General features: G+C 50.1%; 1 protein-coding gene across 2 annotated transcripts; it reads right to left on the reverse strand.

The window, feature by feature from the left end:
* Positions 1 to 1,246: 1,246 nt before the first annotated feature.
* Positions 1,247 to 15,856, reverse strand: POFUT1 (protein O-fucosyltransferase 1). Of its 2 annotated transcripts, XM_073308731.1 has the most exons (7): positions 15,697 to 15,856; positions 12,972 to 13,093; positions 9,082 to 9,264; positions 8,211 to 8,323; positions 6,556 to 6,748; positions 6,035 to 6,277; positions 1,247 to 3,129 (listed from the first exon to the last, which is right to left on the reverse strand). In XM_073308731.1, exons 1-7 carry the CDS (start codon positions 15,794 to 15,796, stop codon positions 2,941 to 2,943), a joined length of 1,143 nt encoding a protein of 380 aa, XP_073164832.1. In that variant the 5' UTR covers positions 15,797 to 15,856; the 3' UTR covers positions 1,247 to 2,940. The 2 variants fall into 2 exon arrangements, with proteins under 2 accessions (XP_073164832.1, XP_073164834.1); XM_073308733.1 differs by lacking the exon at positions 8,211 to 8,323 and having other exon boundaries at positions 6,662 to 6,748.
* Between the last annotated feature and the right edge of the window lie 42 nt (positions 15,857 to 15,898).

Below are 15,898 nucleotides of genomic sequence, written 5' to 3' on the forward strand. Positions count from 1 at the left end.
ACAGACTCCAAGAGACTGCTGAATTGGAATTAATTTGCAAACTGGATACATTTAAATTAGGCTTGAATAAAGACTGAGAGTGGATGTGTCATTACACAAAGTAAAACGACTTCCCCATGCTTATTCCCCCCACCCCCATTCCTCACATGTTCTTGTCAACTGCTGGAAATGGCCCACCTTGATTATCACTAGAAAAGGTCCCCCGCCCCCCGATGGTAATAGCTCACCTTATCTGATCATTCTGGTTACAGTGTGGAGGGTAACACCCATTGTTTCATGTTCTCTGTGTATATAAGTCTCCCCACTGTATTTTCCACTGAACGCATCCGATGAAGTGAGCTGTAGCTCACGAAAGCTTATGCTCAATTAAATTTGTTAGTCTCTAAGGTGCCACAAGTCCTCCTGTTCTTTTGTGGATACAGACTAACACGGCTGCTACTCTGAAACTCCAAAAGCAGTGTAGCATCGTCCTTCTGACTGGACTGAACCATTATACCAAGTGACGGGGGTAGCACTGTTATATTAACATCTGACCCCATAAAGTGCAGCTACAACAGAAGATTAGGGCTGTTCATTTTAGAAAAGAGATGACTAAGGGAGAATCTGATTAAGGGCTATAAAATCATGAATGGTGTGGAAAAAGTGAATAGAGAAGTGTTATTTACCCTTTCACCCAATACAAAAAACGGGTAACACTCTTAAATGAATAGGCATCAGGTTTAATACAAACAAGAGGACGTACTTTTTCACACAAAGCACAACTCCCATGGAACTCAGTGCCATAGGATGTTCTGATGGCCAAAAGCATAACTGGGTTCAAAAAATAACTGGATAAGTTCATGGAGGATAGGTCCATCACTGGCTATTAGCCAAGATGGTCAGGGACACAACCCCAAGCTTGGGGCAACCCTAAACCTCTGAATGTCAGAAGCCAGGGGTAGATAACTCCAGAATTGCCCTGTTCTGTACACTCCCCCTGAAGCTCAGATATGGACCACTGTCAGGCACAGGATACTGGGCTAGATGGACCATGGTCTGACCCAATAAGGCTGTTCTTATATTTTTGGATATTCCTAACTGAAGTGAGATGACAGTACTGACTGACCTTTGTAGGGATTTGTATTTATATTTTTAAAAAAGATTTGACAGCCTTAGAGTAAATTGATCTGGGCAGAACTACAGCCAAATGTTAATCCGAACTGTGGAGAAGGGGAATCGGTAAGCTTTGAACCACTCAAGACAAAGATAAATTTCATAGTGTTTTTTATTATGAAAAAAAATACAAAAAATATTTTCTTTTCAATGCTCCTTAAGTCAAAATACATCTTCTAAACCATGATATTTTTCAAATCTCAGTAATCAGTCTCAATCATTCGCCATTCCTAATCAATGCAGCCTTTGATTGCATCTTTCAATACCACCATAAATTGGAGGAAAATACTGATGGATCTAAACTGCTTAGGTTTATGAGCTTCCAAAGTTACATAAATCCCCAGCTAGCCTAAAACCTGCTCACAGTTAGCACCACTGAAGTGACCAAATCGGACACATTTTTGAAAGTTAGCACTGAAAAGCACGAGGCTAGTGTATATTGACACAACACCTTCGTTAGCCAATTTAACATGGGCCTCAACTCCTCTGACATTCACTATAAGCCACAGGAACACAAATAAGGGGAGACAGAGTATTAAACCAAAGAAAAATGCTCAGATATGAGAGAGTTCCCCAGATGCAAGCCCTAGCTATACAACTAATCAGTATCGAAAAGGGAGTGAGTGCCAAAACTCAATCATTTACAAACAGCCACAGGAGTAACAAGAGGCCTTAGTCCAATCAAGGCTGTTACATACAGACATAGTGATGTGGATCATCACAGTCACCCATGCAAAATTAAACTGAACTGGTCAAAAGTCTTAATCCAGGTTTCTGTTAGCATCTCACTGCAAAGGAACAATGTCCCTAATCAATTTAATGGGAACAATCACTGTGGACCAGATTTTGCTGTCAATGGAGAGGGCCCTTTGTGAGAAAATGCAGAAAAACCCTTATCACAAACCTACATGGCATAAAAGCCCACCATACTGCCTCCTAATGCTTTATTGAGGTTATTTTAAAATTTCAGTTTCATTTAAAAATATTAGCTTCTAATATTTACTGATCTCCACAGGTCCCTGTGACTGAATATCATAATCCCCCTCTCAGAGCAAGAGAGAACAGCTATGAAATCATAAAACACCAGCCCATGACAAGCTAAAGGAGATTGCCCCCATCAGTGTTCTGTGTGCCCTGGTCAGCGCAGGTACTAAACAGACAACTGCGTCATTATGATATAACATCGCCATACTTCTGCAGCACCCTTTGGAGATCTCAAAGTAATTTACAGACATCATTAAATTTGGTCTCAACACTCTGGGGAGGTAGAAGTATTAAACCCATTTTACAGATGGGAAACTGAGGCACAGAGGTGACTTGCTCATATCAGACAGCAGCAGTCCTCGAAATAAAACTCAGATCTTCTGATGCTCAGTTCTCAGCTTTAGGCAACGTTCCTTTTCATGGACCATGCTCCCTTGTAATACTAGTTTGCACTTCTTGAGCACCTGTCATCCAAGGTGCATCACAAGATGCTTCCCAGCACTTGCAGGAGAAACAATAAGATATGGGAAATGAAGAGAGGGGAATATGAGCCATGATCAGATTGTGATGGCTGATAAATCCCAAATAATGAAAATGGAAGGTTTCCTACAAGAGGTCACCCCATGGTTTAAAATTCACTTTCTATTTCTAATCTTATGCTGGCATCATGGAATTACTGGGGACAGGCCTGTCATAGTGGAACTGAATGTCCTAAGATGACATTTTTATCATGGTGCGTCTGCTGACAGTGCACTAGTGTTCAGAGCTACAGGAACAATCAAAATCTGCCTCTTCCTCTCCTGATCAGAATTCATCCCGCAGCCTTGGAGGGTGGTCCATGCCAAAAAATGAGGAGGACTGCCCATGCACATCACGTTCTCGTTTCACAAAGGCAGTAAATGAAGAGACACAGTTCCCAATAAAATGGTCAGATTGGCCAAGGACATACAAGTCTAACTGGGCCACTTCGGGCTGCAAATTCACCACTTTGATCTGCAAAGTGAAAGGGGAAGAACAAGTTAATCCAGACATCACTGTACAGAATAGATAGTCCCAGAGCAGAAGAGTCCTGGCCGTAACATAGCAAATGGATACAAACTGGAATCAATCTAAACTTCCCCTTTCAAAGGCTCCAGCAAGTACTAGTATTACATAGTGACAGGTTTCAGAGTGGGAGCCGCGTTGGTCTGTATCCGCAAAAAGAACAGGAGGACTTGTGGCACCTTGGAGACTAACCCATTTATCTGAGCACAAGTTTTCGTGGGCTGAAACCCACTTCATTGGATGCATGCAGTGGAAAATACAGTAGGAAGATATACACACACAGAGTGAACATGAAAAAATGGATGTTGCCATACCCACTATAACAAGAGTGATCAGTTAAGGTGGGCTATTATCAGCAGGAGAAAAAAACCTTTTGTAGTGATAATCAGGATGGCCCATTTCCAACAGCTGACAAGAAGGTGTGAGTAACAGTCGGGGGAAAAATAAGCATGGGAAAATAATTTTAACTTTGTGTAATGACCCATCAACTCCCAGTCTTTATTCAAGCCTAATTTAATGGTGTCCAGTTTGCAAATTAATTCCAATTCAGCAGTCTCTCGGAGTCTGTTTTTGAAGTCTTTTTGTTGTGGTATTGCCACTTTTCGGTCTGTAATCGAGTGACCAGAGAGATCGAAGTGTTCTCCGACTGGTTTTTGAATGTTATAATTCTTGACGTCTGATTTGTGTCCATTTATTCTTTTACGTAGAGAATGTCCAGTTTGGCCAATGTACATGGCAGAGGGGCATTGCTGGCACATGATGCCATATATCACATTGGTAGATGTGCAGGTGAACGAGCCTCTGATAGTGTGGCTGATGTGATTAGGTCCTATGATGGTGTCCCCTGTATAGATATGTGGACAGAGTTGGCAACGGGCTTTGTTGCAAGGACAGGTTCCTGGGTTAGTGTTTTTGGTGTGTGGTTGCTGGTGAGTATTTGCTTCAGGGGTGTGTGTATGTGTGTGTGTGTTGTGACAAAGTTCCTCCTCTACCTTGGTGGGTCTTGCGCTTACTGGCGGATTTGCTCGCCTTGGAGCTTCACAGCAGCCCTCAGCTTGGCCGTTTTTCTGAACCCACAGTCCAGGTCGACTCCTCCTGTGTCTGACCAGGAGTTGGGGGGAACCCAGGTCCGCCCTCTACTCCGGGTTCCAGCCCAGGGCCCTGTGGAATGCAGCTGTCTAGAGTGCCCCCTGGAACAGCTGTGCGACAGCTACAACTCCCTGGGCTACTTCCCCATGGCCTCCTCCCAACACCTTCTTTATTCTCACCATAGGTCCTTCCTCCTGGTGTCTGATAATGCTTGTACTCCTCAGTCTTCCAACAGTCCGCGTTCTCGCTCCCAGCCCCTCACACGTGCACCACAAAGTGAAGTGAGCTCCTTTTTAAACCCAGGTGCCCTGATTAGCCTGCCTTAATTGATTCTAACAGCTTCTTGATTGGCTGCAGGTGTTCTAATCAGCCTCTCTGTCTTAATTGTCTCCAGAAGGTTCCTGATTGTTCAAAAAAACCTTCCCTGTTACCTTACCCAGGAAAAGGGACCTACTTAACCTGGGGCTAATATATCTGTCTTCTATTACTCTCTTGTAGCCATCTGGCCCGACCCTGTCACAATATATATCTTCCTACTGTATTTTCCACTGCGTACATCCGATGAAGTGGGTTTTAGCCCATGAAAGCTTATGCTCAAATAAATTTGTTAGTCTCTAAGGTGCCACAAGTACTCCTCATTCTTTTTGCTATTACATAGGCATCTCAATTCAGCTCAAGTCCTTGCCAACACACAGGACTGGATCTTTTAGTTCTGGAGGAAGCTGAATTCTTCAAAGGACCCTTAGTACTTTAATATTGTTGCTGTGGGTAAAGCCCACTTCTCATTCCATGTACCAGTAATTAACTTTCCTAATATGAAGGTTAGCAGTCCCTGAAGTTCACACTGATCTAAACTAGAAGGACTTGGAAATTTTACCTGACACTTATTAGCCCAAGTAGTAAACCTACTAGCCAGGGTGGAAAATATCTGTGCTACCATATTTTCTGTTCCTCCCAAACGTCTTTTTTCTAATATATCTCATCAATTTCTCCCACTACATTAAGATGTGGGCTAGGGCTCTACTGCCCAGGGACAATGCCTGGGTGAAAACTGATGTACCCCACCCCAACTGATGGGAAAGGGGAGAGTGCTGGGATTGTTAAAATGTTAGGGTTATTTATATAGGACCCAAGTCTGCAAGGTTCTGAGCGTCCAAATTCTTATGACACTCAGAACCTCAAAGGATCAAGCCAATAAACATCCAATCCTTTGACACTCACTAAACTATCTACCTCAATTTTAGTGCAGCACCAGGGCACAAAGTATTTCCTGACATCTGTTAATCAGTCAGTCTTAATTTCACTGAACACACACGAGACAATCAAATGTCCAGAGCATGCTGCAGCAGCAGCAGGTGTTGCACTAGCCGGAGGGGATAGCTCAGTGGTTTGAGCATTGGCCTGCTAAACCCAGGGTTGAGAGTTCAATCCTTGAGAGGGCCATTTGGGATCTGGGGCAAAAATTGGGGATTGGTCCTGCTCTGAGCAGGGGGTTAGACTAGATGACCTCCTCAGGTCCCTTCCAACCCTGGAGCGGGGGGGAGGGGAAGGATAGCTCAGTGGTTTGAGCACTGGCCTGCTAACCCCATGGTTGTGAGTTCAATCCTTGAGGGGGCCATTTAGGGATCTGGAGAAAAAATTAGGGATTGGTCCTGCTTTGAGTGGGGGGTTGGACTAGATGACCTCCTGAGGTCCCTTCCAACCCTGATATTCTATGATTCTGTGATAGAGCAGTCCTGTCAGTCTGAGAGTCTGAAAGACTTACCTTTCCTTTGAAAAGCTGCTGTATTTCTGTAGTGTAGGGCTCAGAATCAGTGGCAATGTAGACAGACATAGCTTCCACAGTCTTCACCCAGAGCTTGAGTGCACGCTTGATCTCCTTCAGGTCTGGCAGGCACATGTCCATTGTGAGAGGCACAGCATTGTTTCGGTCATAGCCCACGCACTGTGGCGAAGCCATGAAGTGTGATCCAGCCGTCCCATCCTTCAGCATTTTACATGCATTCTTCTATTAGGGGACAAAAAGAGAGAATGCCATATGTGAACGACAACAGCTAAGAACTGACTCCAACACAGCCAGCATTTCTAGTATATAAACACAGCCAGTTATTGAGTGCAAACTAGGTTTAGACTCATCTCAGAATGACTGACCACATCAGTGCTCCTCTGTTTCTCTTTTAGTATACTTTCTATAGGGATGGTGGCTGCCAGTCCAGTTGTGTGGTGATGACACTGGCTGCCTGCACCAGACCCACTGAAATCTACGTAAGAGCATAAGAGTCATACCCAGTCAGAGCCGATCCGCAGATGAATTCCTACATAGGGTCTAACCAGGAGAGAATGAATATAGGCCTCTCCCTTCTGCACCATCTCATCAGACCACACAACATACTTGTGCAGAGGCCGATGCTCCTCTAAGACTGGAAACTGGGCTGGAGCTCCAGGTAGGGCAAGAACAGGGTGCTCTGATGGTGGAAACCTGGAAGGAGAAACAAGACAGGAGCTCCATATGTTTTCAGCATCTCTGGGAAAGAGAAGGAAAAAGAAACAGGTATGCAGGAAATCTTTTGGCCTTGTCAGAGTGCCAGGGTAAATCAGAAAAGACAGTTACTCCATGGAATGGAAAGAACTGAGCAATCCTGCATTATAGAAGTCCAGTGAACCAACAACCAAACAAGTTGTTCAAGCAGTAGGTGTAATTCCAGACTAAAAACTATGAAGAGATTACATGGATAGCCACTCATAATCAAGAATTGCCAAAATTAGAGCTGCCTGAATGATTTTAACTCCACCCCTTTGGGGACATGCATTAGGATTCAGTTGTTAATTACATGATCACTGACATTCTCAAGAACAAACAAAATGCCTTCTCACCCTCACCATCCTTGCAGTTCTCTCACTTGTCCTTGGGTCTCTCCATACCTCATCCCCATTCATTGCCCTTGCAAGCTCTGGCCAGCTCTCCCTAGAGAAATTCCTACTCTTCCCATCTTGTGGGCTTCAGAGGTGCAAGGAGGAGTCTAGCCTGTGTGCACCTTAGAACAACCACATGAGAGATGTAGGAACTGAACCCTAGCCTCCACTCCTGCACTACAAGTTTCAGTGCATAGCTAGTTAGCCCTACATCGACGGTGTAGCCACCCTTAGCTGTGCACTTTATGAGCTTGGTATAAAAAGTACTTTTTTATACAGTGGATTAGAATGGAAACCATCATGCAAACTGAAATATAACAGTGCCTATCACTCTTGCTGTCAGAAAAAATGAATCTTCACCATTTCAGCATATGAATTTTTCACAACTCAGTGTCAAGACACTGCTTTTTACCTCAGACTCAACAGTAAATCAGAAGTGAATTAATGCAATTTGAGGGACAGAACAATGATAAGACAGCCTTGACATTCATGGCAGTGGATCAGTTATAAGTACTCTTTAGTGTTTCTCACTCCAAGTTAAAGTAGTTCTGATGCACAGGCCCACTGCAGTAATAAATATTAGGCCACTTGTGGCTCTGATAACAGGAAGATATTGGACAGAAGTTTAGTGTAGTGTGATCTTTGTTCATCAGCTGAGACCTGAATTATTTCTGATTTACTTCTGAAGAGCAACTAAAGACTCAGCCAATAAACACGGTAGTTAAATGTTATCACTTACAGGCTGGCAAGTCGCTCAGCCTTACATACTTCACACCTAATACTGTGAATAGAAACACAGCGTTGGGCCAACTGACCATGGAAACGGCTTCAAGGTTTTTGTCTCAAGGTTACACACTCCTAACTGAAATGTTAAACTATCACTTCAAGCCATCCCAAATGACATCAGGGCTCTATGGTGTGACTAGAGTGAGCGTGTCCCTGAGAGAGCCACTCCAAGTGCCTACACAAGTTCAGCTATTGGCATCGCTACTCCACCATGGTGCACAGCTTCCCCAGGCTCTTGCTACCTTTGGATCCAGTGGTCCTTGTAAGACAGACTGAAGGAAATGCCCCCGAAGAGCTCAGACCTATTGAAGTCCACGTTGAATTGATCCCAAAATGGACCAAAGGGATTTCCATCCTGCAAAACAAAGATAGCTGCTCATTCACCACAGCACATGGAGCCCTGGGCACGTGCAGTTAACAGGATACCTGCCCTTAGAGCTGGAATCTAAAAAGTGGAGGACCTGGAGAGGTCTGCAGCCAGAATTCTGCAACAGAAAGACAAGCTTACCAGGGGGTTGATGGCAGTCTGGTATGCTTACCATCTAACAACTTGCTGGGAAGGAGTAGATAAACTGAGGAGACCCCTGTATTAAAATAAAAGACTATTCCAAAAGCTGTCCTAAAATATATCAAGTAACAGGGGTCTGGTGCCCAGTGACCGTTTGTCCTGAAGGAGCCGGACTTTTAAAATCAGTTGGGGATAATTGCTGTGTGGATGTGATATCTGGGTAAAAGGCCAGTGGAATACCTGCTTTTTTTGGTTAAGGTCTTGTTTTTACCTAAAATTATAATTACTGTGAATATGATAAATACACACTTAAACATACAACCCTATTGACTCCCAACCCTTCACTGTCACCACCAGACCTGAATGTAAGTACCTCACAGATGGGTTCTAGTGGAAAAGCAGCACATGGATGGAGTGCCTGAAATGCTCGGGAGAGTGAATAATCTGGAATGCAATGCCCAAAGGGATAGGCAGGGGAAGAAGTGCCCTGTACAGTGATCTAGGACACCAAGCCTTAGGAAGGTCCCAGAATAGCAAATAAATACCAGTCTCAGACTCAATCATTCCTCTGACCTAAGCTAGCAAAACAGGAGTGAGACAATTACCTTCATGGGACAAGTCCTTTTGTCACTGCTTCTCTGAGCTGCTACTTCAAAGCAGTAAGCCACTCGCTTGCCAGGGGGCCAGTGAATGGGTGCTAATTGCTTCATGAAGTCCTCCAAGCTGATAACCCGGTGATATTCTAAGAGAGGTTCCAGCTTGAAGTATTCCTTGTAGGAAACATGCATCTGTGAATGAGAGAAATTAGATCTACTCATAGTGCAATTGGAAGTCAGTTCCAGCTAAATCTCTACTCAAATCAATAGAAAACACTGCCATCTGTATGCTTTTACTCATTCAGTAATGGCAGGATGAACAGCTCAGGACATCTTATGATCCAAGTAAACAAATGCTTTAGAATCCACAACTCTATAGAATTTGATGGGGGGAAACATGGCTACCTACATAAGAACGGCCATACTGGGTCAGACCAAAGGTCCATCTAGCCCAGTATCCTGTCTTCCAACAGTGGCCAGTGCCAGATGCCCCAGAGGGAATGAACAGAACAGGTAATCATCAAGTGATCCATCCCTTGTCGCCCATTCCCAGCTTCTAGCAAACAGAGGCTAGGCACACCATCCCTCTCCATCCTGGGTAATAGCCATTGATGGACCTATCCTTCATGAACTTATCTAGTTCTTTTTTGAACTCTGTTATAGTCTTGGCCTTCACAAAATTCTCTGGTAACAAGTTCCACATGTTGAGTGTGCGTTGTGTGAAGACATATTTCCTTTTGTTTTAAACCTGCTGCCTATTAATTTCATTGGGTGGCCCCTAGTTCTTGTGTTACAAGGAGTAAATAACACTTCCTTATTTACTTTCTCCACACCAGTCATGAATTTATAGACCTCTGTCATAGCCCCCTTAGTCATCTCTTCTCCAAGCTGAAAAGTCCAAGTCTTATTAATCTCTCCTCATATGGAAGCCATTCCATACCCCTAATCGTTTTTGTTGCCCTTTTCTGAACCTTGTCCAATTCCAATACATATTTTTTGAGATGGTGCGACCACGTCTGCACACAGTATTCAAGATGTGAGCGTCCCATGGATTTATACAGAGGCAACATCATTTTCTGTCTTTTTATCTATCCCATTCTTAATGATTCCCAACATTCTGTTCACTTTTTTGACTGCCACTGCACATTGAGTAGACGTTTTCAGAGAACTATCCACAATGACTGCAAGATCTCTTTCTTGATTAGTAACAGCTACTTTAGACCCCATCATTTTATATGTATAGTTGGGATTATGTTTTCCAATGTGTATTACTTTGCATTTATCAACGGTGAGTTTCATCTGCCATTTTGTTGCCCAGTCACCCAGTTTTGTGAGATCCTTTTGTAGCTCTTCGCAGTCTGTTTGGGACTTAACTATCTTGAGTAGTTTTGTATCATCTGCAAATTTTGCCACCTCACTGTTTACCCCTTTTTCCAGATCATTTATGAATATGTTGAATAGGACTGGTCCCAGTGGAGACTCCTGGGGGACATCACTATTTACCTCTCTCCATTCTGAAAACTGACCATTTATTCCTACCCTTTGTTTCCTATCTTTTAACGAGTTACCAATCCATGAGAGGACCTTCCCTCTTATCCCATGACAGCTTACTTTGCTTAAGAGCCTTTGGTGAGGGACCTTGTCAAAGGCTTTCTGAAAATTTAAGTACACTATATCCACTGGATCCCCCTTGTCCACATGCTTGTTAACCCCCCTCAAAAAAAGAGCAGATTCTACTAGTAGATTCTAGTAGATTGGTGAGGCATGATTTCCCTTTACAAAAACCAAGTTGACTCTTCCCCAACAAATTATGTTCATCTATGTGTCTGACAATTTTGTTCTTTACTGTAGTTTCAACCAGTTTGCCTGGTACTGAAGTCAGGCTTACTGGCCTGTAATTACCAGGATCACCTCTGGAGCCCTTTTTAAAAATTGGCATCACATTAGCTATGCTCCAGTCATTTGGTACAGAAGCTGATTTAAATGACAGGTTACAAACTACAGTTAGTGGCTCTGCAATTTCACATTTGAGTTCCTTCAGAACTCTTGGGTAAATACCCTCTGGTACTGGTGACTTATTACCATTTAGTTTATCAATTTGTTCTGAAACCTCCTCTAATGATATCTCAATCTGGGACAGTTCCTCAGATTTGTCACCTAAAAAAAGACTCAGGTTTGGAAATTTCCCTCATATCCTCAGCCGTGAAGACCGATGCAAAGAATTCATTTAGTTTCTCCGCAATGGCCCGATCATCCTTGAGGGCTCCTTTAGCATCTTGATCGTCCAGTGGCCCCACGGGTGGCTTACCAGGCTTCCCGCTTCTGATATACTTTAAAAAAATGTTGCTATTACTTTTTGAGTCTTTGGCCAGCTGTTCCTCAAATTCTTTTTTGGCCTCCTCATTGTATTTTTACACTTCACTTGCCAGAGTTTACGCTCCTATTTTCCTCACTAGGATTTAACTTCTATTTTTTAAAGGGTGCCTTTTTGCCTCTCTCCACTTCTTCTACTTTGTTGATTAACCACAGTGACACTTTTTTGGTTCTCTGTTTTTTAAGGCACTTTTTGAGTTTTCTTACTATGTTTTAAAAAGTTTTAATCTAGAGATTAGAAGAGGGGACTTTAAGTCAGGACTCCTGGGTTCCCAGCTCCACCACTGGCATGCTGAGACCTAGAGACATAAAGAATAGGCACTTACATTTTTCCTCAATGCCCCTTACAAACAGTATCTGATTAAACCTTGTATAGCACGTCAGTATTATCCCTATTTTACAGATGGGAAAGCTGTGTAAAGTTATTATGTAATTTATGTGGCTCAATGTTTATAATGTGCTTTGACATGTTCAGATGAAATGGACTATATAAAGGCAAAGCTACTATAAAGAGAAAATAACCAGTGTGTATCCTTAACATCAACTAATGGAATCATCAAATGCAGCATCAACATCCAGGCTGGCTTGTGAGAGGCACCCCTGTGATCACTAGTTATGATCTTGACTTTTATACCCCATTTACAACAGGGTGATACTTATATAAAAAGTAGCACTGGGCCCCTGTTACAAGGATGCAGAGTTCAGCAGCTGATACAAACCCCTCATTAATAACGTTTTCCCATGAGAACACTGACTATGTTAACTAGGACACGTGGGACTTTTAAAAAAACAACCCGTGAGATGCCATGTTTTTATTCACATTCAGTATCTTTGGTGCAAGAGAGCGTACTGGTGGTGAAAGGAGCTAACTTAATAGCCCCAAAGTCTAAAATCCTCCGGGTATCCATAGAACAGGTTCGGTGCATGCAAACAACAGGGCAAGAATCCCCACATTACCCTGGCAATGTGCCTTAGCTGGAGGGACCATTTCTACCAGCATGATGGAAATTCAGTCCCCACAGTCCATTCAAATCTTGGCCCCTCTGCTGAATCGGGCGATAATGGGGTCAGTTAGTGCCAGCGGAGTCATGCAACATCTGTGCAGTGGGAGCTAGTCTGAGATCACCAAACTCAGGAGTCCCTTTATATATTGTGCACCAGCACATCCTCTCTCTTCCAGAACACAAGCTCTCTGCAGCAGAGACTGTCTTTATTTTGTGTCTTGTACATCATGGAGCACACAGTTCAAAGCCAAGAACCAGAGCCATTATGTAAATACACAAATAGCTATGTAGAAGCCTGTCTCCCTAGAATATTAGATTATTTGGAGCAGAGGGTATTTTTTTCTCTATGCCTGTATAGCATTCAGCATGTTTGGCCCCAGTTGTTATATTAAGTTGTGCTGAATGTATTTATCAGGAACATGCATGTAGCACTACAAACCTACATGGCACCACACCAGCAGCGAGAGGGACACGTTCGCATGGTTTCAACATCAAAGTATGGATGGGCTGATCAGGACTTACATTAGTATAGGGAGGCCTGTGGTGTCGGTACTCAATCCAGGGAGGCACAGCCAGGGTACGATTCAGAGTCTTGGCAAACGCCAAGGAGCCCAGGAAATGATCCGCCTGATTCCCAAATCTCCCTAAAAAAGTGTCAAGATCTGGATTTATTGGCCAAATCAGAGATGCCCATGTTGCCACAAAGACTCACTACAACTCCATGCCCTCCCCCATCTCTGGGTCATCAAAAAAGTGAAGGTTTTCAGGAATTACAGGGATCTGGGGGAGATCTGGGACCCACGGCAGGCTGAGGATGGGATGAGGGAAGGCCCAGGTGGGAAAGGGGCAGGGGTGAAGGGTGATGCAAGGAGGGGCTGTTGGGGTGGGAGAAGGGAGGAAGGAAGAGTGGATGTGGGGAGTTGAGTCCCTGGGGCTGAAAGTATGATTGCAAGAGAAAAGAATGTCCCCAGTGGGAGACGGACACTGGGGGAGCTCCGAAGGGGCTGGAACCTGGAAAGGGGGAAATCGCGGGGGGAGTGGGGCGCAGGATCCAGGAGTGGGGACACAAGAGGGGTCTGGGGGGGCAGGGGCCCGAGAGGGGCACACGGGGGGGGGGCGGCGGCTCTGGGGGCAGGGGTCCAGAGAGGGGGACGCACGGGGGGGGGCGGCGGCGGCTCTGGGGGCAGGGGCCTGGCGGCGGCTCTGGGGGCAGGGGCCCGGGGAAGGGGACACACGGGGGGGGGGCAGCGGCGGCTCTAGGGGCAGGGGCCCGGGGAGGGGGACGCACGGGGGGGGGCGGCGGCGGCTCTGGGGGCAGGGGCCCGGGGAGGGGGGCGCACGGGGGGGGCGGCTCTGGGGGCAGGGGCCCGGGGAGGGGGGCGCACGGGGGGGGGCGGCGGCGGGGGCTCTGGGGGCAGGGGCCCGGGGAGGGGGACACACGGGGGGGCGCGGGGCGGCGGCTCTAGGGGCAGGGGCCCGGCGGCGGCTCTGGGGGCAGGGGCCCTGGGAGGGGGACGCACCGGCTCTGGGGGCAGGGGCCCGGCGCCGGCTCTGGGGGCAGGGGCCCGGCGCCGGCTCTGGGGGCAGGGGCCCGGCGCCGGCTCTGGGGGCAGGGGCCCGGCGCCGGCTCTGGGGGCAGGGGCCCGGCGCCGGCTCTGGGGGCAGGGGCCCGGCGCCGGCTCTGGGGGCAGGGGCCCGGGGAGAGGGACGCACGGGGGGGGGGGGGCGGGGCGGCGGCTCTGGGGGCAGGGGCCCGGCGGCGGCTCTGGGGGCAGGGGCCCGGGGAGGGGGACGCAGCGGCTCTGGGGGCAGGGGAGGGGGACGCACGGGGGGCGGCGGCGGCGGCTCTGGGGGCAGGGGCCCGGGGGGGGCGGCGGCTCTGGGGGCAGGGGCCCGGGGGGGGGCGGCGGCTCTGGGGGCAGGGGCCCGGGGCCCGGGGGGGGGCGGCGGCTCTGGGGGCAGGGGCCCGGGGAGGGGGCGGCGGCTCTGGGGGCAGGGGCCCGGGGAGGGGGCGGCGGCGGCGGCTCTGGGGGCAGGGGCCGGGGGGGGGGCGGCGGCGGCGGCTCTGGGGGCAGGGGCCCGGGGAGGGGGACGCACGGGGGGGGGGCGGCGGCTCTGGGGGCAGGGGTCCGGGGAGGGGGACGCACGGGGGGGGCGGGGCGGCGGCTCTGGGGGCAGGGCCCGGCGGCGGCTCTGGGGGCAGGGGCCTGGGGAGGGGGACGCACGGGGGGGGGGCGGCGGCTCTGGCGGCAGGGGCCCGGGGAGGGGGACGCACGGGGGGGGGCGGGGCGGCGGCTCTGGCGGCAGGGGCCCGGGGAGGGGGACGCACGGGGGGGGGGCGGGGCGGCGGCTCTGGCGGCAGGGGCCCGGGGAGGGGGACGCACGGGGGGGGGCGGGGCGGCGGCTCTGGGGGCAGGGGCCCGGGGAGGGGGACGCACGGGGGGGGGGCGGCGGCTCTGGGGGCAGGGGCCCGGGGAGGGGGACGCACGGGGGGGGGCGGGGCGGCGGCCCGGCGGCGGCTCTGGGGGCAGGGGCCTGGGACGCACGGGGGGGGCGGCGGCTCTGGGGGCAGGGGCCCGGGGAGGGGGGGCGGCGGCGGCGGCTCTGGGGGCAGGGGCCCGGGGAGGGGCGGCGGCGGCTCTGGGGGCAGGGGCCCGGGGAGGGGGACACACGGGGGGGGGCGGGGCGGCGGCTCTGGGGGCAGGGGTCCGGGGAGGGGGGGCGGCGGCGGCGGCTCTGGGGGCAGGGGCCCGGGGAGGGGCGGCGGCGGCGGCTCTGGGGGCAGGGGCCTGGGGAGGGGGACGCACGGGGGGGGCGGGGCGGCGGCTCTGGGGGCAGGGGTCCGGGGAGGGGCGGCGGCGGCGGCTCTGGGGGCAGGGGCCTGGGGAGGGGGACGCACGGGGGGGGGGCGGGGCGGCGGCTCTGGGGGCAGGGGCCCGGGGAGGGGCGGCGGCGGCGGCTCTGGGGGCAGGGGCCCGGGGAGGGGGACGCACGGGGGGGGGCGGCGGCTCTGGGGGCAGGGGCCCGGGGAGGGGCGGCGGCGGCGGCTCTGGGGGCAGGGGCCCGGGGAGGGGGACGCACGGGGGGGGGGGCGGCGGCTCTGGGGGCAGGGGCCCGGGGAGGGGGACGCACGGGGGGGGGGCGGCGGCTCTGGGGGCAGGGGCCCGGGGAGGGGCGGCGGCGGCGGCTCTGGGGGCAGGGGCCCGGGGAGGGGGACGCACGGGGGGCCCCGCAGAGAAGGTCTCACCCATGCAGGGGCAATAGAGCAGGTAACCGGCGGGGTCCCAGGCGGGCGCCGCCGCGCCGCTCGCCAGCAGCAGCAGCAGGAGCCCGAGAGCCCCCACCATCGCCGCGGAACCAGCGGGGCGGGAGGCCTATCCCGGCATGCACCGGGCTCCGGGACGGAAGGGGCGCTCTAGGCCGGGGGAGGGGAGGGCACCATAGAGGCG

This window comes from Lepidochelys kempii, chromosome 13 (genome assembly GCF_965140265.1).
Source record: "Lepidochelys kempii isolate rLepKem1 chromosome 13, rLepKem1.hap2, whole genome shotgun sequence".
Taxonomy (NCBI): Eukaryota; Metazoa; Chordata; order Testudines; family Cheloniidae; genus Lepidochelys; species Lepidochelys kempii.